General features: G+C 28.9%; 1 protein-coding gene across 4 annotated transcripts; it reads left to right on the top strand.

Moving 5' to 3' along the window:
• The first annotated feature begins 835 nt into the window (after nucleotides 1-835).
• LOC101248543 (uncharacterized) lies at nucleotides 836-24,943 on the top strand. 4 transcript variants are annotated; one of them, XM_069291134.1, is made up of 3 exons: nucleotides 836-976; nucleotides 1,058-1,224; nucleotides 24,306-24,943. In XM_069291134.1, the coding sequence occupies exons 2-3, from the start codon at nucleotides 1,066-1,068 to the stop codon at nucleotides 24,627-24,629; spliced, it is 483 nt and encodes a 160-aa protein (XP_069147235.1). In that variant the 5' UTR covers nucleotides 836-976; nucleotides 1,058-1,065; the 3' UTR covers nucleotides 24,630-24,943. The 4 variants fall into 4 exon arrangements, with proteins under 4 accessions (XP_069147235.1, XP_025884148.2, XP_069147233.1 ...); XM_026028363.2 differs by having other exon boundaries at nucleotides 24,363-24,702; XM_069291132.1 differs by lacking the exon at nucleotides 24,306-24,943 and adding an exon at nucleotides 22,687-24,251.
• The last annotated feature ends 1,708 nt before the right edge of the window (nucleotides 24,944-26,651 follow it).

Raw genomic sequence — 26,651 nt, 5'->3', positions numbered from 1 at the left:
GACTTTATTATAATTTTCAATCATTCAAGCTCGAAAACTCTTATCTTGTATATAACAAAACAACTACGAGGGAAAACTTTTATCATTTGAAAATTGCCATAGCTCTTGGTGTTATCAGATTACCAACTTGTTAACGTGTTTTCAAGTATAAAAAAAATAAAATTGTGTGTGATAGTAAAGTAATAAGAAGTGAAAATAAAACATTATGAAGACAAAGTGTTGTTGGGTGAAAAGTGATACTTTAGATCAAAAAGGGGAAAGTTTTGCTTTTTTTTTCCTATGGCTGTCCACATCTCCACCCACCAGCCCACCCAAAATAAATAAAATATCCTCCCTCTTTTGTCTTCAATTGAGTCAAAAGACTCTTCTTGTTGTATGAAATTTTTTACTCACGGTAAAGAGAAAAAAAGAAGGATAATTTGAACTTTTTTTTATGCCTTCAACTTTGGATATTAACGAGTAAACTCTTGAATTTGTATAAAGTTGATGTTATAACACAAACAGTTGCACAACAACTTATGATCATCGGATGCGAGAAGCTGGTAAATGGCCGAAATAAAACAATAACATACCAAATATAACCCGACAAGTGAAATGTGTATATAGACCATATCACTACCTTGTGAGGTAGAGAGTTGCTTCCGATAAACCCTCGACTCAAGTAAACATAGAAAAACAATACCTTAAAGAAAAGGAAAATGGAAGATATTCCAATTCTTCACAATTCTAAAATGTATTCATGATATGGTAGGCCCAATTAAGCACTACAGTGAGCTGTTGAAAAATAAACAATTGCATACAGCAAAAGTAATTGAATATAATTGCCTCAATTATTCAATTAGTCTTTGTTTATTCAAGTCATAACTTTTGAAAAGAGAAGAGGACTGCTTCATGTAGATTAGCTGAAAAATAGTTGTACTAATTTCAAGCAATCACTGATCATTCTTGTTTGCAAATTACTCTCAACATTCAACAGGTAAAGTAAAGTACTATCTTAGTAGTTGAAGATAGACAGAAAATATTAATCTTCTCAAAATCATTTTGTGTTTCCTTGCAGATTTCAGAATGGAGATTGGCTTAGCAGTTGGTGCTGCATTTCTCTTTTCAGCTTTTAATGTTCTCTTTGATAGGCTTGCTCCTCATGGTGATCTGCTCAACATGTTCCGGAAGCATAAGGATCATATGGAAAACATATCAACTATGCCGGAAGATCTACAAAAACAGGTATACCATTTTATATTCATGAGTAGCTAAATTAATTTATTCCTGAAAATCTTTTGTTAATTATAATTGTTTATCATGCTTGAATAATGTTATAATAATCATCTTTAGAAAATTTGCTACAGAAATATTCTTCGAATAAGTATGCCAAGACTATGCCATCCTAAGGTTGAAACTGGTAGACAGAGAAGGCCGTTTAGGTTGAAACTGGTAGGCAGAGAAGGCCGTTTAGGGGAGTAAACAAAGTTGAGGCGCTGTTAGGGTAACTAATCAAAGAAGAAAGCTGTAGTAGTGACCAGACGAGATGATTATTAAATCATTATTTTTGCATAATAAGCAAGTATAATTTATTAAGAGGTTGGAAGGAATAAAATTTTAGTGAAAATAAAAATGATAAAAATCGAAACTTACCTATTAAACGATGATGTTGATTATAAGATATTACTACTCTATATACTAAAAAATCTGAATATTGATATAAAAAGAGAAATTTATGGCAAATTATTAACATATGAGATAATAGAAATAACAACCCAAGGTTAGACTAAGTTAACCATACAAAGCATACAGGATGAACTTTATTATGATATGTATGATTTATATGATGATTTAGATATTGGAGATTAAATATGACTGAATATTGGCTAAGGCGATATGGTAGAAATTACAGGTTAAAAAAGATTAAATATCCAGATAAATTAAGTAAGCTTTTTAAAATATTATATAAAAAATTATGATGGATAAAACTAAAAATACTAAAATAAAAAGAACCAAGATAGATAAAAAGGTAAGAAAAATATGGAAAAAATTAAGACCTTTATATACAGAATATGAACTATCACAACTAGTCAAAACATATAATGATAAAAAAGATCAATTGATAAATATAATTTCAAAAATAGAATATAAATATGTCCGCTATTTGAAAAAACAGTATGAACAGAGAAATCTATAAACAACGATTAATAGAAGAAATAAGGGAAAAAATAGCTGAAAAAGAACAAGAATTACAACATAGAAAAAGAAGATTAGAAGAAAACATATTAGCAGAAGTATGTAATAAATCAATACTAGCACAAAGAAAAGATATATCCATGTTAAAATTAGAATTAGATTGTCTTGAATATGAGTTACAACATAATATAATACATAAATTATAATGAATAAAGAAGAATTTGCAGTAGACGAAAAAACATACGAAAATCAAGACAGAATGATAATAAAAATAATATTTTCAAATCTAGGAAGAAGATATAAAAAAATAGGAAATAATCTATACTTAATGTTAGAAAAAGAAACAGCAAAATTAGAAGATAGTTTAACAGCTATGATAAGAATAACAAAAGAAAATGAAGAAATAGACAAATCAAAAGAAATTGAAAAAATAAAAATACAAGCAAAACAAGAAGTACAACATTTAGAAGAAATAAAAAATACAAGAATAAATGAATTAGAAAAGGAATTAGCTACGCTAAAATTATTATATGAAAATAAACAAAAACAAAAGGAAAAAGATAAAGAGCTTGAATTAACTAATGAAATAAAAAAAATGGAACAAAAATTAAATGAAGATATTGAGATAAATGAAGTAAATGAAATAGATGAAAATGAAAATGACCAAAAATCAGAAGTAAGTGACATAAGTGAGACATATACAGAAATCTTAGAACAGACAAATAAAATAAAAAAATTGGAAATAAACACAGGAGATATGAATAGACCCAGTACGTCAAGAGTCAAAACCCTAGATAATAGTCCCAGAAATAGTCCTAGAAGTAGTCCTAGGTGGACACCACCAACTTATTATACAGAAAGTTATCAACAATCAGATAGAAATAATGCAATATGGAATAGTAGATTGAATAAAAATTGGATACCGAAACTTAGACTTAGATTGTGTCACAGACATAAATAAAGCAATATTACTATGGACAGGAAATATATCTAAACAGTTAATAGATAACAAAATAGAAACAACAAAAACACCGAGATACATAGAAAGAACATTCGTAGGAACAGCAAAATAATGGATAGAAAATCTACCCCCAGAAAGTTTAGAAGTACTTAGGAATGATAAGAAAATGGATGGATCCCCATCAGCAACAAATATAGATATACTAGACAAATATGAATCAGCAATAAGAAATGAATTTGGAGGTATGACCACGGATATAAGAGAACAAAATAGGGAAAAAATAATAAATAGACAACTTATGACAAAATTGGCTATATGTAAAATGTGTTATATAGAAGAATATACTTGTGCATTCAAAGAATACTATTACAGATCTAAATACAATTTAGACGAAGCAAAAGAAATAAGAAAACAATATTTTACAAAATTACCAGAACCATTTAGTACAAAAATAATAAAGGATTGGAATAATGAAGGAATGGTAGATACTTTAGGAGCTAGAATAAAATTTCTATCTCAATGGTTTACACAATTATGTGAGAACCAAAAAGAAAAATTAAAAATGGAAAAAGTACTAAATAAAAATTTATCATGTTGTAAAAATAAAATGGCACCACAATTTGGATGTACAAATAAAAAACAAAAATCCAAAAGATATAAAAATTATAGAAAAAACAAAATTAAGTATAAATATAATCAACCAAGACGAAGGTATTATGTAAAAAACTATAAAATGAAAAGACCATATAGACCAAAAAGAAAGATATCCCAATGTACTTGTTATAATTGCGGAAAGATAGGGCACATAGCTAAAGATTGTAAATTACGTAGAAATCCAAAAAGAAAACAAATAGCAGAATTAATTATAGATGATGAAAATATATGCAAATAGAGTACATAGATTATGAATTAAGTGAAAATGATAGTGTATATGAAGTATCAGATATAGAAACTGAAAATGGAGAAGAAAATATTAACCTAGATAATAACGAAACAAATGAAGAAGAAATATAATGTCTGAAAACGAAATAATATCTAAAGAGAACTATGAAGATGAAGAATCATCATACCAAAAAATTATATTTGATAATACACTTTTTGAACAAATAAAAGGAAAAGAATTAGATTTAAGTGTTGAAAAAATACTTGACATACCTATACTAAAAAACTGGTTTAAAAGACAGAAAGAAGAATACTATGTAGTTAGTCAAAAAGAACACATCATAGACGGTAAATATACAAGCGGAAAAGCATATATACCTATAATAAACAAACGAATAATAAATAAAGAAATACAAACATAAAAAATAAAGAAGATATAAAATATGTACATTTAGGAGGAACAGAAATACTAATAAAAGCTTGTTTCAGAGAAGGAATAGATACACCCATTGAAATATATTTAGCAGATGATAGAATAAAACATCCTATAGAAAAAAGTGTAATAAGTGCAGTTAAAGGAAATTTAATATACCAAAAATTTAAATTTATAATAATTATACAGTAACATTAACAGATACAAATATAGATAAATCATTAGTATTATATTGGAAGATGCCAGTAATAGAGTTAGCACCAGGAAGTAAGGTATTCAGAGCAAGATGTAAAAATCTTTATATATTAACAACAAAACATAAAATAACAGCAAGAAATAAAATTGATAAAATAAAAATAGAAAATCCTTTTGAAAGAATAATTACGGTAATAGATAATAATGACTATAGTTATAATGAAATGGATACAGAAGAAGAATTGGAGATAGTAAAAGAAAGATTGAGTACCTCAAGTACACCAAATACAAACACATTAAATATGATGACTAGAGCTTCCTCATCAAGAATGAGTTCATCTAAAAGAAAATATGAAATATCACAAGATTTAGAAGAAATGACAAAATATCATTATTTTATAACAGGAATAATGGACCAGAGAAAATATAAAATCTTAATAAACACAGGACAACAAGAAAATCATATAACAAGAGAACTAGTATTAGAAGAAGAGATTATGAAAACAGGACATATATGCCCTGGATTACCTAGTGAAATAGTAAATACAAATGAAGAAACAATAGAAAAAGAAATAATTATAGGAGGAATTCCATTAAAAATACAATTTAAGATATATGAAGGAAATCATAATATCACATTAGGAATAAAATGGTTAGAAAAGGTTAAACCGTACAGCATAGAAAATGAACAATTAACAATAACTTGTCAAAATAAGAAAATAATTATAAAAAGAACAAAATGATTAATGAAAATATTTATACTTGCAAAAATTATTGTAGAAGGATATCACAACAGATACTATACCCCTATGATAGATACAGGAGCAGAAGCGAATATATGATATAATTGCTTACAAGAAGATAAATGGGAAAAATTAAAAACACCTATGGTAGTAACACGATTTAACAATGAAGGAAGTACGATTAAATATAAAGCAAAAAATATAAAAATACAAATATAGGATAAGATACTAACAATAGAAGAAATGTATAATTTTGAATTTACCACAAAAGATATGTTATTAGGAATGCCATTTCTAGATAGATTTTATCCACACATAATAACAAAAACACATTGGTGGTTTACCACACCATGCGGAAACAAAATAGGAGCAAAAAGAGTAAATAATAAACAACGAAAACCTATGGAATGGATAAAAGGAAGTGAAAAAATAAACCAAGAAATGGAAAATATAAATAATAAACAAATAACACAATTAGAAATTATTATATTTGCTATAGAGAAAATTAAACTAATTAATGAACAACTAGAACAATTATATAGCGAAAATCCATTACAACGATGGGAAAAACATAAGACAAAAGTAAAAATTGAATTAATAGATGAAAATAACATAATAACACAGAAACCATTAAAATATAACTTTGATGATTTAAAGGAATTTAAAATACATATAGATGAATTATTAGAAAATAATTACATACAAAAAAGCAATAGTAAACACACAAGTCCAGCATTTATAGTTATAAAACATAGTGAACAAAAAAGAGGTAAAAGTAGAATGGTCATAGATTATCGTAATCTAAATGCTAAAACTAAAACATACAATTATCCGATACCAAACAAAATACTAAAAATAAGACAAATACAAGGATATAATTATTTTAGCAAATTTCACTGTAAATCAGGATTTTACCACCTAAAATTAGAAGAAGAATCTAAACAATTTACAGCATTCACAATACCGCAAGGTTTCTATGAATGAAATGTTTTACCTTTTGGATATAAAAATGCACCAGGTAGATATCAACATTTTATGGACAATTGTTTTAACCAACTAGAAAATTGTGTTATATATATAGATGATATATTATTATATTCTAAAACACAAGATGAACATATAAGATTATTAGAAAAATTTATACACATAATTAAACACTCAGGTATAAGTTTAAGTAAAAGTAAAGCAGAGATTATGAAACCACAGATAGAATTTCTAGGAATACAAATAGATAAAAATGGAATAAAAATGCAGACTCATATAGTACAAAAAATAATTACTATTGATGAAAATATAGATACAAAAAAGAAATTACAATCATTCATAGGATTAGTAAATCATGTAAGAGAATATACACCAAAATTAGCAGAACATTTAAAGCCATTATACAAAAAACTCAAAAAAGATGTTGAATATCATTTTGACAACAAAGATAAAGAACACATAAAAAATATTAAAAAATTATGTAAAAAATTACCAAAACTATATTTTCCCGATGAGAATAAGACATTTACTTATATTGTTGAAACAGATTCGAGTGATCATAGTTACGGAGGAGTTTTAAAATACAAATATGAAAAAGAAAAAATAGAACACCATTGTAGATATTATTCAGGATCTTATACAGAAGCACAAATAAAATGGAAAATAAATAGAAAAGAATTATTCGCATTATATAAATGTTTATTAGCATTTGAACCATATATTGTTTACAATAAATTTATTGTAAGAACAGATAACACACAAGTAAAATGGTGGATAACAAAAAAGTTAGATGATTCAGTGACAACAAAGGAAATAAGGAGATTGGTATTGAATATATTAAATTTTACATTTACGATTGAGGTAATAAAAACTGACAAAAATATGATTGCGGACTACTTATCAAGACATAGTTACAGCCAGGACAAGATAATCTTATGGAAAACATACTCAAAACCCTAACTACACTTTGTACAAAAGTGGATAGTATGGGCTTGAGAATTCAAAAGCTAGAAGAAAATGTAGAATCTACAAGTCAGCAGCATGACTATAAACATGCGGAGCTACGTCGTTCGGCAGACGAAAAACAGCCAGAGCTAGAAGGAGAAGTTGGGAAACTCCAAAAAACCCATAACAGAGTTTGTTTAAATACAGCTGCAGGTACAAGCAAAAAAGGTAGTGAGAAACCAAAAAATATGAATTTAAACCAGCTATTCGTAAAACCATTTATCCAAAAACCACAAATACAAATACCCGTTGAACCACAAACATCTACATATGCAGTTAGCCTACAGAACGACAAAAAGAGATACAATTATATTACGCAGTCCTAGATTGAAAACATATACAAAATTCAGACATATTTAAACCTGAACCCAAGATCTACGCAAACAAAAAATCCCGAAGAAGACTATATAACCCAGAAGTTACAAGGATATAACAGACTTATAGCACAACCCAAAACTAGTCCAAATTTAGTTAAAACATGTTATAGCTATGGACTACTAAATACAGTATATACATACGACGGAGAAGAAATAATTGGAATACCAGAATTACATAAAGCATTTATGACATATAAAAGAATTACTAAAGGAAACCTATTTTTTATAAAATTCTATACAGCACCAGCAGAAATATTATACGAGGAGATAAAGTCGCCAATACAAGTTATAAAGATAGGCTTGACTAGAGATATGATTATACCAGAAGAGATAGAAAAACAAGCTGAGATACCAAAGATAGAGATACCGGGCTTTTATGCGAATAAAAGAATAATTGGAATAGCAACAATTGTACAAGAGTTAGCCAATAATTATTTGAATGGCAATGCTATTTGGAGTTATTATGCACAAGATCAAGTAATGATTTATTCTAATTCCAAAGAGCTAATGAAATCAGATATGGATGAAGTCCAGCGATGGATTTTGTCATTGCTAAAGCCAGAAGATCAACCAACTACAAGAGCCTTGAAAAAAGGATTTATTTCAGAAGAGTTATTAGTAAGATATTGTAAACTTATCAGCAACAAATACCCAGATCATAGATGCTCCAAGTGTAATGAAGAAGATAACATAATACCAACAGTTGATTTAGGATAAACAGATAAAGCAAAGAAGATTCGTATGAGATAAAGAAAGACATGTCTTTATTATGTTTGTCGTTTTGTGTCGGCTGAATATCAGCCATATGTAAAAAGTACTGTAATAGTATGTCGGCCATTTGGCCAAAGTTTATTTTGTTTTTTGTAAAAACGTCTAAAAGTAAATAGTGTTAGTGTCCTATTCATGAATAGTAATCATGAATAGTAAGAGTCAAGTTACTGTGTAAATAGTAAGAGTCAAGTCACTATGTAAATAGTAAAGGCCAATCGTCCTTTAGCAAGGATGAAAGGTTATTATGTATGTCTATAAAAGAGGCATTTGCCTTCATAAATAAATCATCCTTCATCCAACAATCTTTTCTCTACTCTAAAATTTCAAATCCGCCGCTTCCCCCCCCCCTCCCCCACATTGGTAAAGGACGATTGGCCTTTACTATTTACATAGTGACTTGACTCTTACTATTTACACAGTAACTTGACTCTTACTATTCATGATTACTATTCATAAATAGGACACTAACACTATTTACTTTTAGACTTTTTTACAAAAAACAAAATAAACTTTGGCCAAATGGCCGACATACTATTACAATACTTTTTACATATGGCTGATATTCAGCCGACACAAAACGACAAACATAATAAAGACATATCTTTCTTTATCTCATACGAATCTTCTTTGCTTTATCTCTTTATCATAAATCAACTGTTGGTATTATGTTATCTTCTCCATTACACTTGGAGCATCTATGATCTGGGTATTTGTTGCTGATAAGTTTACAATATCTTACTAATAACTCTTCTGAAATAAATCCTTTTTTCAAGGCTCTTGTAGTTGGTTGATCTTCTGGCTTTAGCAATGACAAAATCCATCGCTGGACTTCATCCATATCTGATTTCATTAGCTCTTTGGAATTAGAATAAATCATTACTTGATCTTGTGCATAATAACTCCAAATAGCATTGCCATTCAAATAATTATTGGCTAACTCTTGTACAATTGTTGCTATTCCAATTATTCTTTTATTCGCATAAAAGCCCGGTATCTCTATCTTTGGTATCTCAGCTTGTTTTTCTATCTCTTCTGGTATAATCATATCTCTAGTCAGGCCTATCTTTATAACTTGTATTGGCGACTTTATCTCCTCGTATAATATTTCTTCTGTTGCTGTATAGAATTTTATAAAAAATAGGTTTCCTTTAGTAATTCTTTTATATGTCATAAATGCTTTATGTAATTCTGGTATTCCAATTATTTCTTCTCCATCGTATGTATATACTGTATTTAGTAGTCCATAGCTATAACATGTTTTAACTAAATTTGGACTAGTTTTGGGTTGTGCTATAAGTCTGTTATATCCTTGTAACTTCTGGGTTATATAGTCTTCTTCGGGATTTTTTGTTTGTGTAGATCTTGGGTTCAGGTTTAAATATGTCTGAATTTTGTATATGTTTTCAATGTAGGACTGCGTAATATAATTGTATCTCTTTTTGTCGTTCTGTAGGCTAACTGCATATATAGATGTTTGTGGTTCTACGGGTATTTGTATTTGTGGTTTTTGGATAAATGGTTTTACGAATAGCTGGTTTAAATTCATATTTTTTGGTTTCTCACTACCTTTTTTGCTTGTACCTCCAGCTGTATTTAAACAAACTCTGTTATGGGTTTTTTGGAGTTTCCCAACTTCTCCTTCTAGCTCTGGCTGTTTTTCGTCTGCAGAACGACGTAGCTCCGCTTGTTTATAGTCATGCTGCTGACTTGTAGATTCTACATTTTCTTCTAGCTTTTGAATTCTCAAGCCCATACTATCCACTTTTGTACAAAGTGTAGTTAGGGTTTTGAGTATGTTTTCCATAAGATTATCTTGTCCTGGCTGTGTAACTCTGTCTTGATAAGTAGTCTGCAATCATATTTTTGTCAGTTTTTATTACCTCAATCGTAAATGTAAAATTTAATATATTCAATACCAATCTCCTTATTTCCTTTGTTGTAACTGAATCATCTAACTTTTTTGTTATCCACCATTTTACTTGTGTGTTATCTGTTCTTACAATAAATTTATTGTAAACAATATATGGTTCAAATGCTAATAAACATTTATATAATGCGAATAATTCTTTTCTATTTATTTTCCATTTTATTTGTGCTTCTGTATAAGATCCTGAATAATATCTACAATGGTGTTCTATTTTTTCTTTTTCATATTTGTATTTTAAAACTCCTCCGTAACTATGATCACTCGAATCTGTTTCAACAATATAAGTAAATGTCTTATTCTCATCGGGAAAATATAGTTTTGGTAATTTTTTACATAATTTTTAAATATTTTTTATGTGTTCTTTATCTTTGTTGTCAAAATGATATTCAACATCTTTTTTGAGTTTTTTGTATAATGGTTTTAAATGTTCTGCTAATTTTGGTATATATTCTCTTACTTGATTTACTAATCCTAAGAATGATTGTAATTTCTTTTTTGTATCTATATTTTTGTCACGACCCAAAATCGAGACGCGACTGGCACCCACACTTACCCTCCTATGTGAGTGAACCAACCAATCTAAACCTTAACATTTCTATGTAATATCATCATTAAATAATGCGGAAGACATAAACTCATTAATAAAAACCAATTCAATAACTATTATTTCCCAAAATCTGGAAGTCATCATCACAAGAACATCTATGATCAAATTACTAAATCTAAGAGTTTCTAAGAAGCTAAAACAAATAAAAGCTAGTCCATGCCGGAAGTTCAAGGCATCAAGACATGAAGGAGAAGATCCAGTCCAAGCTATAAGCATTAGCTCACCCTGAAGATCCGGTGTGACGAAGACTGGCTAGAATTACTGTTGAGTTGAAGACGACGGCACGTTTGCTGCACTCCACAAATAACAAGAAGAAAAACATAAAAGTAGGGGTCAGTACAAAACACGGGTACTGAGTAGATATCATCGGCCAACTCAAAATAGAAAACAATATATATCAAGTAATATCATAAAATCAACTATGATACTCAACATGTAGCAACAGCAAGTACTATATCATTAACAATTACCATCAAGTTCACACATGAGGACTCAAGCCTCAATACCATACTCATTTGGGAATTCGGTTCATTAGATTGAATATATTAACATCTTTCAAGATTCATTATCTTTATTCCCCTCGTGTCGGTACGTGACACTCCGCTCCTCAATATACTATCCTGGTGTCGGAACGTGACACTCCGATCCTCATATACTATCCTGGTACCGGAACGTGGCACCCAATCCATATTCTATCCTGGTGTCGGAACGTGACACCCGATCCATATTCTATCCTGGTACCGGAACGTGACACCCGATCCATATTCTATCCTGGTGTCGGAACGTGACACCCGATCCATATACTATCTTGGTACCGGAACGTGGCACCCGATTCCCTAATCTCACTACTTTCGTTCATCAGGCCTTCTTTTAAACTAAGGCATCATCATTAACAAAGTAGATTAGGGTTTTGCAAGATTTTGGGATTCAATAACTTCATCATGTTTATATAATCACATTTATATAATTACATTCATGCAAGCATACAATTAAGCACATAGCAGGGTTTACAATATTATCAATACATATCATTCGCTATTAAGAGTTTACTACGAATATCATAAGAGAAACCATAACCTACCTCCACCGAAGATTCGTGATCAAGCAAGCAAATTTTCCCAAAGCTTTGTGTTTTTCCCCTTCTCGATCGTCTCTCTCTCTCTATCGATTCCCTTCTCTTTCTTTCTGTTCTTTTCTTTTTCTTATTCCAACCCTCTTTCTTTTACCCTAATTAGTATATAATTAAGAATAAAAGATGGCAATAATAACCCACTAATTAACTTAAGGTTACCTCTTTTAACCCCCAAGTAATTAGACTTATTAACATCAACCCTCTAACTTTATAATTAAAGTAGGAATAGTCCAAAACGTCCCTTAAAACGTGTAAACAAATCCGACCCAGACTGGGATTTCACATTAACAGATACAAATATAGATAAATCATTAGTATTATATTGGAAGATGTCAGGAATAGAGTTAGCACCAGGAAGTAAGGTATTCACAGCAAGATGTAAATTTTTTTATATATTAACAACAAAACATAAAATAACAGCAAGAAATAAAATTGATAAAATAAAAATAGAAAATTCTTTTGAAAGAATAATTACGGTAATAGATAATAATGACTATAGTTATAAAGAAATGGATACAGAAGAAGAATTGGAGATAGTAAAAGAAAGATTGAGTACCTCAAGTACACCAAATACAAACACATTAAATATGATGACTAGAGCTTCCTCATCAAGAATGAGTTCATCTAAAAGAAAATATGAAATATCACAAGATTTAGAAGAAATGACAAAATATCATTATTTTATAACAGGAATAATGGACCAGAGAAAATATAAAATCTTAATAAACACAGGACAAGAAGAAAATCATATAACAAGAGAACTAGTATTAGAAGAAGAGATTATAAAAACATGACATATATGCCCTGGATTACCTAGTGAAATAGTAAATACAAATGAAGAAACAACAGAAAAAGAAATAATTATAGGAGGAATTCCATTAAAAATACAATTTAAGATATATGAAGGAAATCATAATATCACATTAGGAATAAAATGGTTAGAAAAGGTTAAACCGTACAGCATAGAAAATGAACAATTAACAATAACTTGCCAAAATAAGAAAATAATTATAAAAAGAACAAAATGATTAATGAAAATATTTATACTTGCAAAAATTATTGTAGAAGGATATCACAACAGATAGTATACCCCTATGATAGATACAGGAGCAGAAGCGAATATATGTAAATATAATTGCTTACAAGAAGATAAATGGGAAAAATTAAAAACACCTATGGTAGTAACACGATTTAACAATGAAGGAAGTATGATTAAATATAAAGCAAAAAATATAAAAATACAAATATGGGATAAGATACTAACAATAGAAGAAATGTATAATTTTGAATTTACCACAAAAGATATGTTATTAGGAATGCCATTTCTAGATAGATTTTATCCACACATAATAACAAAAACACATTGGTGGTTTACCACACCATGCGGAAACAAAATAGGAGCAAAAAGAGTAAATAATAAACAACGAAAACCTATGGAATGGATAAAAGGAAGTGAAAAAATAAACCAAGAAATGGAAAATATAAATAATAAACAAATAACACAATTAGAAATTATTATATTTGCTATAGACAAAATTAAAATAATTAATGAACAACTAGAACAATTATATAGCGAAAATCCATTACAAGGATGGGAAAAACATAAGACAAAAGTAAAAATTGAATTAATAGATGAAAATAGCATAATAACACAGAAACCATTAAAATATAACTTTGATGATTTAAAGGAATTTAAAATACATATAGATGAATTATTAGAAAATAATTACATACAAAAAAGCAATAGTAAACACACAAGTCCAGCATTTATAGTTATAAAACATAGTGAACAAAAAAGAGGTAAAAGTAGAATGGTCATAGATTATCGTAATCTAAATGCTAAAACTAAAACATACAATTATCCGATACCAAACAAAATACTAAAAATAAGACAGATACAAGGATATAATTATTTTAGCAAATTTGACTGTAAATCAGGATTTTACCACCTAAAATTAGAAGAAGAATCTAAACAATTTACAGCATTCACAGTACCGCAAGGTTTCTATGAATGAAATGTTTTACCTTTTGGATATAAAAATGCACCAGGTAGATATCAACATTTTATGGACAATTGTTTTAACCAGCTAGAAAATTGTGTTATATATATAGATGATATATTATTATATTCTAAAACACAAGATGAACATATAAGATTATTAGAAAAATTTATACACATAATTAAACACTCAGGTATAAGTTTAAGTAAAAGTAAAGCAGAGATTATGAAACCACAGATAGAATTTCTAGGAATACAAATAGATAAAAATGGAATAAAAATGCAGACTCATATAGTACAAAAAATAATTACTATTGATGAAAATATAGATACAAAAAAAAATTACAATCATTCTTAGGATTAGTAAATCAAGTAAGAGAATATACACCAAAATTAGCAGAACATTTAAAACCATTATACAAAAAACTCAAAAAAGATGTTGAATATCATTTTGACAACAAAGTTAAAGAACACATAAAAAATATTAAAAAATAATGTAAAAAATTACTAAAACTATATTTTCCCGATGAGAATAAGACATTTACTTATATTGTTGAAACAGATTCAAGTGATCATAGTTACGGAGGAGTTTTAAAATACAAATATGAAAAAGAAAAAATAGAACACCATTGTAGATATTTTTCAGGATCTTATACAGAAGCACAAATAAAATGGGAAATAAATAGAAAAGAATTATTCGCATTATATAAATGTTTATTAGCATTTGAACCATATATTGTTTACAATAAATTTATTGTAAGAACAGATAACACACAAGTAAAATGGTGGATAACAAAAAAGTTAGATGATTCAGTTACAACAAAGGAAATAAGGAGATTGGTATTGAATATATTAAATTTTACATTTACGATTGAGGTAATAAAAACTGACAAAAATATGATTGCAGACTACTTATCAAGACAGAGTTACACAGCCAGGACAAGATAATCTTATGGAAAACATACTCAAAACCCTAACTACACTTTGTACAAAAGTGGATAGTATGGGCTTGAGAATTCAAAAGCTAGAAGAAAATGTAGAATCTACAAGTCAGCAGCATGACTATAAACATGCGGAACTACGTCGTTCGGCAGACGAAAAACAGCCAGAGCTAGAAGGAGAAGTTGGGAAACTCCAAAAAACCCATAACAGAGTTTGTTTAAATACAGCTTCAGGTACAAGGAAAAAAGATAGTGAGAAACCAAAAAATATGAATTTAAACCAGCTATTCGTAAAACCATTTATCCAAAAACCACAAATACAAATATCCGTAGAACCAGAAACATCTACATATGCAGTTAGCCTACAGAACGACAAGAAGAGATACAATTATATTACGCAGTCCTACATTGAAAACATATACAAAATTCAGACATTTTTATACCTGAACCCAAGATCTACACAAACAAAAAATCCCGAAGAAGACTATATAACCCAGAAGTTACAAGGATATAATAGACTTATAGCACAACCCAAAACTAGTCCAAATTTAGTTAAAACATGTTATAGCTATGGACTACTAAATACAGTATATACATACGACGGAGAAGAAATAATTGGAATACCAGAATTACATAAAGCATTTATGACATATAAAAGAATTACTAAAGGAAACCTATTTTTTATAAAATTCTATACAGCACCAGCAGAAATATTATACGAGGAGATAAAGTCGCCAATACAAGTTATAAAGATAGGCCTGACTAGAGATATGATTATACCATAAGAGATAGAAAAACAAGCTGAGATACCAAAGATAGAAATACCGGGCTTTTATGCGAATAAAAGAATAATTGGAATAGAACCAATTGTACAAGAGTTAGCCAATAATTATTTGAATGGCAATGCTATATGGAGTTATTATGCACGAGATCAAGTAATGATTTATTCTAATTCCAAAGAGCTAGGGAAATCAGATATGGATGAAGTCCAGCGATGGATTTTGTCATTGCTAAATCTAGAAGATTAACCAACTATAAGAGCCTTGAAAAAAAGATTTATTTCAGAAGAGTTATTAGTAAGATATTGTAAACTTATCAGCAACAAATACCCAGATCATAGATGCTCCAAGTGTAATGGAGAAGATAACATAATACCAACAGTTGATTTAGGATAAAGAGATAAAGCAAAGAAGATTCGTATGAGATAAAGAAAGATATGTCTTTATTATGTTTGTCGTTTTGTGTCGGCTGAATATCAGCCATATGTAAAAAGTATTGTAATAGTATGTCGGCCATTTGGCCAAAGTTTATTTTGTTTTTTGTAAAAAAGTCTAAAAGTAAATAGTGTTAGTGTCCTATTCATGAATATTAATCATGAATAGTAAGAGTCAAGTTACTGTGTAAATAGTAAGAGTCAAGTCACTATGTAAATAGTAAAGGCCAATCGTCCTTTAGCAAGGATGAAAGGTTATTATGTATGTCTATATAAGAGACATTTGCCTTCATAAATAAATCATCCTTCATCCAACAATCTTTTCATGAGTAGCTAAATTAATTTATTCCTGAAAATCTCTTGTTAATTGTAATTGTTTACCGTGCTTGAATAATGTTATAATAACCATCTTTAGAAAATTTGCTACAGAAATATTCTTCGAATAAGTATGCCCAGACTATGTCATCCTAAGGTTGAAACCGGTAGGCAGAGAAGGCCGTTTAGGGGAGTAAACAAAGTTGAGGCGCTGTTAGGGTAACTAATCAAAGAAGAAAGCTGTAGTAGTGACTAGACGAGATGATTATTGAATCATTATTTTTGCATAATAAGCAAGTATAATTTATTAAGAGGTTGGAAGGAATAAAATTTTAGTGAAAATAAAAATGATAAAAATGGAAACTTACCTATTAAACGATGATGTTGATTATAAGATATTACTACTCTATATACTAAAAAATCTGAATATTGATATAAAAAGAGAAATTTATGGCAAATTATTAACATATGAGATAATAGAAATAATAACCCAAGGTTGGACTAAGTTAACCATACAAAGCATATAGGATGAACTTTATTATGATATGTATGATTTATATGATGATTTAGATATTGGAGATTAAATATGACTGAATATTGGCTAAGGCGATATGATAGAAATTACAGGTTAAAAAAGATTAAATATTCAGATAAATTAAATAAGCTTTTTAAAATATTATATAAAAAATTATGATGGATAAAAATAAAAATACTAAAATAAAAAGAACCAAGATTGATAAAAAAGTAAGAAAAATATGGAAAAAATTAAGACCTTTATATACAGAATATGAACTATCACAACTAGTCAAAACAGATAATGATAAAAAAGATCAATTGATAAATATAATTTCAAAAATAGAATATAAATATGTCCGCTATTTGAAAAAACAGTATGAACAGAGAAATCTATAAACAACGATTAATAGAAGAAATAAGGGAAAAAATAGCTGAAAAAGAACAAGAATTACAACATAGAAAAAGAAGATTAGAAGAAAACATATTAGCAGAAGTATGTAATAAATCAATACTAGCACAAAGAAAAGATATATCCATGTTAAAATTAGAATTAGATTGTCTTGAATATGAGCTACAACATAATATAATACATAAATTATAATGAATAAAGAAGAATTTGCAGTAGACGAAAAAAGATACGAAAATCAAGACGGATTGATAATAAAAATAATATTTTCAAATCTAGGAAGAAGATATAAAAAATAGGAAATAATCTATACTTAATGTTAGAAAAAAAAACAGCAAAATTAGAAGATAGTTTAACATCTATGATAAGAATAACAAAAGAAAATGAAGAAATAGACAAATCAAAAGAAATTGAAAAAATAAAAATACAAGCAAAACAAGAAGTACAACATTTAGAAGAAATAAAAAATACAAGAATAAATGAATTAGAAAAGGAATTAGCTACACTAAAATTATTATATGAAAATAAACAAAAACAAAAGGAAAAAGATAAAGAGCTTGAATTAACTAATGAAATAAAAGAAATGGAACAAAAATTAAATGAAGATATTGAGATAAATGAAGTAAATGAAATAGATGAAAATGAAAATGAACAAAAATCAGAAGTAAGTGACATAAGTGAGACATATACAGAAATCTTAGAACAGACAAATAAAATAAAAAAATTGGAAATAAACACAGGAGATATGAATAGACCCAGTACGTCAAGAGTCAAAACCCCAGATAATAGTCCCAGAAATAGTCCTAGAAGTAGTCCTAGGTGGACACCACCAACTTATTATACAGAAAGTTATCAACAATCAGATAGAAATAATGCAATATGGAACAGTAGATTGAATAAAAATTGGATACCGAAACCAATGAGTGAACAATATAATTTCTTAGACTTAGATTGTGTCACAGACATAAATAAAGCAATATTACTATGGACAGGAAATATATCTAAACAGTTAATAGATAACAAAATAGAAACAACAAAAACACCGAGATACATAGAAAGAACATTCGTAGGAACAACAAAATTATGGATAGAAAATCTACCCCCAGAAAGTTTAGAAGTACTTAGGAATGATAAGAAAATGGATGGATCCCCATCAACAACAAATATAGATATACTAGACAAATATGAATCAGCAATAAGAAATGAATTTGGAGGTATGACCACGGATATAAGAGAACAAAATAGGGAAAAAATAATAAATAGACAACTTATGACAAAATTGGCTATATGTAAAATGTGTTAGATAGAAGAATATACTTGTGCATTCAAAGAATACTATTACAGATCTAAATACAATTTAGACGAAGCAAAAGAAATAAGAAAACAATATTTTACAAAATTACCAGAACCATTTAGTACAAAAATAATAAAGGATTGGAATAATGAAGTAATGGTAGATACTTTAGGAGCTAGAATAAAATTTCTATCTCAATGGTTTACACAATTATGTGAGCACCAAAAAGAAAAATTAAAAATGGAAAAAGTACTAAATAAAAATTTATCATGTTGTAAAAATAAAATGGCACCACAATTTGGATGTACAAATAAAAAACAAAAATCCAAAAGATATAAAAATTATAGAAAAAACAAAATTAAGTATAAATATAAACAACCAAGACGAAGGTATTATGTAAAAAACTATAAAATGAAAAGACCATATAGACCAAAAAGAAAGATATCCCAATGTACTTGTTATAATTGCGGAAAGATAGGGCACATAGCTAAAGATTGTAAATTACCTAGAAATCCAAAAAGAAAACAAATAGCAGAATTAATTATAGATGATGAAAAATATATGCAAATAGAGTACATAGATTATGAATTATGTGAAAATGATAGTATATATGAAGTATCAGATATCGAAACTGAAAATGGAGAAGAAAATATTAACCTAGATAATAAGGAAACAAATGAAGAAGAAATATAATGTCTGAAAACGAAATAATATCTAAAGAGAACTATGAAGATGAAGAATCATCACACCAAAAAATTATATTTGATAATACACTTTTTGAACAAATAAAAGGAAAAGAATTAGATTTAAGTGTTGAAAAAATACTTGACATACAAAACTGGTTTAAAAGACAGAAAGAAGAATACTATGTAGTTAGTCAAAAAGAACACATCATAGACGGTAAATATACAAGCGGAAAAGCATATATACCTATAATAAACAAACGAATAATAAATAAAGAAATACAAAACATAAAAAATAAAGAAGCTATAAAATATGTACATTTAGGAGGAACAGAAATACTAATAAAAGCTTGTTTCAGAGAAGGAATAGATACACCCATTGAAATATATTTAGCAGATGATAGAATAAAACATCCTATAGAAAAAAGTGTAATAAGTGCAGTTAAAAGAAATTTAATATACCAAAAATTTAAATTTATAATAAGTGCTAATTATACAGTAGCATTAATAGATACAAATATAGATAAATCATTAGTATTATATTGGAAGATGTCAGGAATAGAGTTAGCACCAGGAAGTAAGGTATTCACAGCAAGATGTAAAAATCTTTATATATTAACAACAAAACATAAAATAACAGTAAGAAATAAAATTGATAAAATAAAAATAGAAAATCCTTTTGAAAGAATAATTACGGTAATAGATAATAATGACAATAGTTATAAAGAAATGGATACAGAAGAAGAATTGGAGATAGTAAAAGAAAGATTGAGTACCTCAAGTACACCAAATACAAACACATTAAATATGATGACTAGAGCTTCCTCATCAAGAATGAGTTCATCTAAAAGAAAATATGAAATATCACAAGATTTAGAAGAAATGACAAAATATCATTATTTTATAACAGAAATAATGGACCAGAGAAAATATAAAATCTTAATAAACACAGGACAAGAAGATAATCATATAACAAGAGAACTAGTATTAGAAGAAGAGATTATGAAAACATGACATATATGCCCTGGATTACCTAGTGAAATAGTAAATACAAATGAAGAAACAACAGAAAAAGAAATAATTATAGGAGGAATTCCATTAAAAATACAATTTAAGATATATGAAGGAAATCATAATATCACATTAGGAATAAAATGGTTAGAAAAGGTTAAACCGTACAGCATAGAAAATGAACAATTAACAATAACTTGTCAAAATAAGAAAATAATTATAAAAAGAACAAAATGATTAATGAAAATATTTATACTTGCAAACATTATTGTAGAAGGATATCACAACAGATACTATACCCCTATGATAGATACAGGAGCAGAAGCGAATATATGTAAATATAATTGCTTACCAGAAGATAAATGGGAAAAATTAAAAACACCTATGGTAGTAACAGGATTTAACAATGAAGGAAGTATGATTAAATATAAAGCAAAAAATATAAAAATACAAATATGGGATAAGATACTAACAATAGAAGAAATGTATAATTTTGAATTTACCACAAAAGATATGTTATTAGGAATGCCATTTCTAGATAGATTTTATCCACACATAATAACAAAAACACATTGGTGGTTTACCACACCATGCGGAAACAAAATAGGAGCAAAAAGAGTAAATAATAAACAACGAAAACCTATGGAATGGATAAAAGGAAGTGAAAAAATAAACCAAGAAATGGAAAATATAAATAATAAATAAATAACACAATTAGAAATTATTATATTTGCTATAGACAAAATTAAAATAATTAATGAACAACTAGAACAATTATGTAGCGAAAATCCATTACAAGGATGGGAAAAACATAAGACAAAAGTAAAAATTGAATTAATAGATGAAAATAGCATAATAACACAGAAACCATTAAAATATAACTTTGATGATTTAAAAGAATTTAAAATACATATAGATGAATTATTAGAAAATAATTACATACAAAAAAGCAATAGTAAACACACAAGTCCAGCATTTATAGTTATAAAACATAGTGAACAAAAAAGAGGTAAAAGTAGAATGGTCATAGATTATCATAATCTAAATGCTAAAACTAAAACATACAATTATCCGATACCAAACAAAATACTAAAAATAAGACAAATACAAGGATATAATTATTTTAGCAAATTTAACTGTAAATCAGGATTTTACCACCTAAAATTAGAAGAAGAATCTAAACAATTTACAACATTCACAGTAACGCAAGGTTTCTATGAATGGAATGTTTTACCTTTTGGATATAAAAATGCACCAGGTAGATATCAACATTTTATGGACAATTGTTTTAACCAGCTAGAAAATTGTGTTATATATATAGATGATATATTATTATATTCTAAAACACAAGATGAACATATAAGATTATTAGAAAAATTTATACACATAATTAAACACTCAGGTATAAGTTTAAGTAAAAGTAAAGCAGAGATTACGAAACCACAGATAGAATTTCTAGGAATACAAATAGATAAAAATGGAAAAAAAATGCAGACTCATATAGTACAAAAAATAATTACTATTGATGAAAATATAGATACAAAAAAGAAATTACAATCATTCATAGGATTAGTAAATCATGTAAGAGAATATACACCAAAATTAGCAGAACATTTGAAACCATTATACAAAAAACTCAAAAAAGATGTTGAATATCATTTTGACAACAAAAATAAAGAACACATAAAAAATATTAAAAAATTATGTAAAAAATTACCAAAACTATATTTTCCCGATGAGAATAAGACATTTACTTATATTGTTGAAACAGATTCGAGTGATCATAGTTACGGAGGAGTTTTAAAATACAAATATGAAAAAGAAAAAATAGAACACCATTGTAGATATTATTCAGGATCTTATACAGACGCACAAATAAAATGGGAAATAAATAGAAAAGAATTATTCGCATTATATAAATGTTTATTAGCATTTGAACCATATATTGTTTACAATAAATTTATTGTAAGAACAGATAACACACAAGTAAAATGGTGAATAACAAAAAAGTTAGATGATTCAGTTACAACAAAGGAAATAAGGAGATTGGTATTGAATATATTAAATTTTACATTTATGATTGAGGTAATAAAAACTGACAAAAATATGATTGCAGACTAGTTATCAAGACAGAGTTACACAGCCAGGACAAGATAATCTTATGGAAAACATACTCAAAACCTTAACTACACTTTGTACAAAAGTGGATAGTATGGGCTTGAGAATTCAAAAGCTAGAAGAAAATGTAGAATCTACAAGTCAGCAGTATGACTATAAACATGCGGAGCTACGTCGTTCGGCAGACGAAAAACAGCCAGAGCTAGAAGGTGAAGTTGGGAAACTCCAAAAAACCCATAACAGAGTTTGTTTAAATACAGCTTCAGTTACAAGGAAAAAAGGTAGTGAGAAACCAAAAAATATGAATTTAAACCAGCTATTCGTAAAACCATTTATCCAAAAACCACAAATACAAATACCCGTAGAACCACAAACATCTACATATGCAGTTAGCCTACAGAACGACAAAAAGAGATACAATTATATTACGCAGTCCTACATTGAAAACATATACAAAATTCAGACATATTTAAACCTAAACCCAAGATCTACACAAACAAAAAATCCCGAAGAAGACTATATAACCCAGAAGTTACAAGGATATAACATACTTATAGCACAACCCAAAACTAGTCCAAATTTAGTTAAAACATGTTATAGCTATGGACTACTAAATGCAGTATATACATACGACGGAGAAGAAATAATTGGAATACCAGAATTACATAAAGCATTTATGACATATAAAAGAATTACTAAAGGAAACCTATTTTTTATAAAATTCTATACAGCACCAGCAGAAATATTATACGAGGAGATAAAGTCTCCAATACAAGTTATAAAGATAGGCCTGACTAGAAATATGATTATACCAGAAGAGATAGAAAAACAAGCTGAGATACCAAAGATAGAGATACCGGGCTTTTATGCGAATAAAAGAATAATTGGAATAGCAACAATTGTACAAGAGTTAGCCAATAATTATTTGAATGGCAATGCTATTTGGAGTTATTATGCACGAGATCAAGTAATGATTTATTCTAATTCCAAAGAGCTAAGGAAATCAGATACGGATGAAGTCCAGCGATGGATTTTGTCATTGCTAAAGCCAGAAGATCAACCAACTACAAGAGCCTTGAAAAAAGGATTTATTTCAGAAGAGTTATTAGTAAGATATTGTAAACTTATCAGCAACAAATACCCAGATCATAGATGCTCCAAGTGTAATGGAGAAGATAACATAATACCAACAGTTGATTTAGGATAAAGAGATAAAGCAAAGAAGATTCGTATGAGATAAAGAAAGATATGTCTTTATTATGTTTGTCGTTTTGTGTCGGCTGAATATCAGCCATATGTAAAAAGTATTGTAATAGTATGTCGGCCATTTAGCCAAAGTTTATTTTGTTTTTTGTAAAAAAGTCTAAAAGTAAATAGTGTTAGTGTCCTATTCATGAATAGTAATCATGAATAGTAAGAGTCAAGTTACTGTGTAAATAGTAAGAGTCAAGTCACTATGTAAATAGTAAAGGCCAATCGTCCTTTAGCAAGGATGAAAGGTTATTATGTATGTCTATATAAGAGGCATTTGCCTTCATAAATAAATCATCCTTCATCCAACAATCTTTTCTCTACTCTAAAATTTCAAATCCGCCGCTTCCCCCCCCCCCCCACAAGATGAAAATGACTTTACTTGGTCTTCAAGGTGGGATATGTGATCCAGAGAATAAGCAGGCATCAAATCAGTTTGTGAGCCAGTGGCATGATAAGCTTCGAGATGCTGTGGACTCTGCTGAAATCTTTACTGAACAAGTCAATTATGAAGCTTTGAGACTTAAGTTGGATGGTCAACATCAGAATTTTGCAGAAACAAGCAATCAACAAGTAAGTGACCTCAACCTTTGCTTGGGTGATGAATTTTTCCTTAACATAAAGGACAAGTTGGAAGATACTATTGAAACATTGGAGGTGTTAGAAAGCAAATTAGCCGCCTTGCCTTAAAAGGAGCATTTAGTTTGACAAAACAAGAATAACGAAGGTAGTATGATTACATATAAAGTAAAAAATATAAAAATATAAGTATGGGATGTCGGTCATTATATAAAGTATTCGGCCATTATATAAGGTGTTCTGTTTTTTAACGTCGGTCAGATAAAGTAAAGTATTTTGTTTGTTAGTGTCGGCCAAAGAAAATTAGGTCATGTGTAAAACTTTATTAAAATAGTGTCGGCCACTTATATTGGCCAAACATGTAAGTTTGATTGTATAAATAGAAGGTTTTTCCCTCATAATAAAGGTAGGCTACTTCCAGTTAATTCTCTTCTTCACTCTCTCTTCTGAAATCCGCTTCCACCCTAAAATTGATATCAGAGCTAGTTAACAAAGATAAGCTATGGAAAACAAAGATGAATAAAAAAATCTACAAAAGCAGGTACACTCATTTAAGATCATGAGTAGCTAAATTAATTTAATCCTGATAATTTCTTGTTAATTATAATTATTTATCATGTTTTAATAATGTTATAATAACCATCTTTAGAAAGTTTGCTACAGAAATATTCTGCGAATAGGTATGCCCAGACTATGCCATCCTAAGGTTGAAACCGATAGGCAAGAAGGCCGTTTAGGGGAGCAAACAGAGTTGAGCCGCTGTTAGGGTAACTGATCAAAGAAGAAAACTGTAGTAGTGACCAGACGAGATGATTATTAAACCATTATTATTACATAATAAATAAGTATAATTTACTAAGAGGTTGGAAGGAATAAAATTTTAGTGAAAATGAAAATGATTAAAATGAACTCTTACTTACTGGATGATGATGTTAATTATAAGATATTAATACTTTATATATTGAAAAATCTGAATACTGGTATAAAAAGAATAATTTATGATAAATCATTAGGATATGTGTCACGACCCAAAAATAGGTGTGATGGCACTTGTCTTATCCCACCAAGACAAGTCAGCCTAAAACCCAATATCTAACAAAGTGCGGAAGTAAATGACAATCCAACAACAATTTCTAGTATGAAACCAAGTCATATAAATTCAATCCCCAAAACCAGGTTGTCACGTGCACAAGCCTCTAATGTAAACATTAGAATTGAAACAAAATAGAAGTCTAAAATGAAGTTGTCTTTCAAGTAAAAACAAAATCATAAACTGGAGTAGGAAAGTTCGCTGAGATGACAAACAGCTACCTCACAATCCTCCACAAGATGCCTCGAAAACGAAGAGAATAGAAGGTATCACAAAGATCCAGGCTCGTAACCTACAAAAATTTGTAGAAGCAAGGGGTGAGTACCAAACCACGCGGTACCCAACAAGCAAACCTCTAAACACAAGTTAAGTGAACAAAATACGGGTACTCCTTACACCCTATCTAAACCTCCACGCTACAGCCTAACAGTTTACCAAACACACCACTCAATAACCACACTCTATCAGTTTACACATCCTCAATATCAACTCAATATTCAACAATCACAGACTTCACAGAGAAACAATCACAAGATCAGCAAAACACATGTTCAAGTTCATCAATAATAAGATGTGCAATGTCATGAGATGCAATGTCAAATATCGTGATGCATGTCTTTCCTAACGATACACACCCGCTGTCTCTCAGTTCGGGACCCATGGGGGACATATCTGTCCATGCATCTGTCGCGGCGCACGACACGACCCTCGATAAGTAGTAACCTTCGCGGCGCGCGATACGTCCCTCGAAATATAATATCCATCGCGGCGCGCGATACGACCCTCGAAAATAGTACACCATCCTCTTACCACAACAATGTCTCAGATGCAATGCAAATGACATGCTCAAATGAAAAGGGAGGAGATAACCATTTGATAACCAAACACAATTTACAACAAGAAATACAACACCAACAAATAAACAACAAGTCTCCAAATCATTCTCAACATCACACAAGGAAATACACGAATTTCGTACGCTTAACAAGAGTTTAGAAATCCACTTGCCTTAGTCACTTGAATAATCACTACGGGACTTGAGC

The sequence above is a fragment of the Solanum lycopersicum genome, chromosome 11 (genome assembly GCF_036512215.1).
Source record: "Solanum lycopersicum chromosome 11, SLM_r2.1".
In the NCBI taxonomy this organism is placed as follows: Eukaryota; Viridiplantae; Streptophyta; class Magnoliopsida; order Solanales; family Solanaceae; genus Solanum; species Solanum lycopersicum.
The sequence above is the reverse complement of the archived record's forward strand: the minus strand, read 5'-3'. Positions and strand labels throughout refer to the sequence as shown.

Excerpts from the sequence above, each read along its gene's own strand:
- LOC101248543 (XM_069291132.1), top strand. The coding sequence starts at position 1,066 with ATGGAGATTGGCTTAGCAGTTGGTGCTGCATTTCTCTTTTCAGCTTTT. Across the intron at positions 1,225-22,686 it reads CGGAAGATCTACAAAAACAG|ACTAGTTATCAAGACAGAGT; the intron begins GTATACCATTTT and ends ATATGATTGCAG.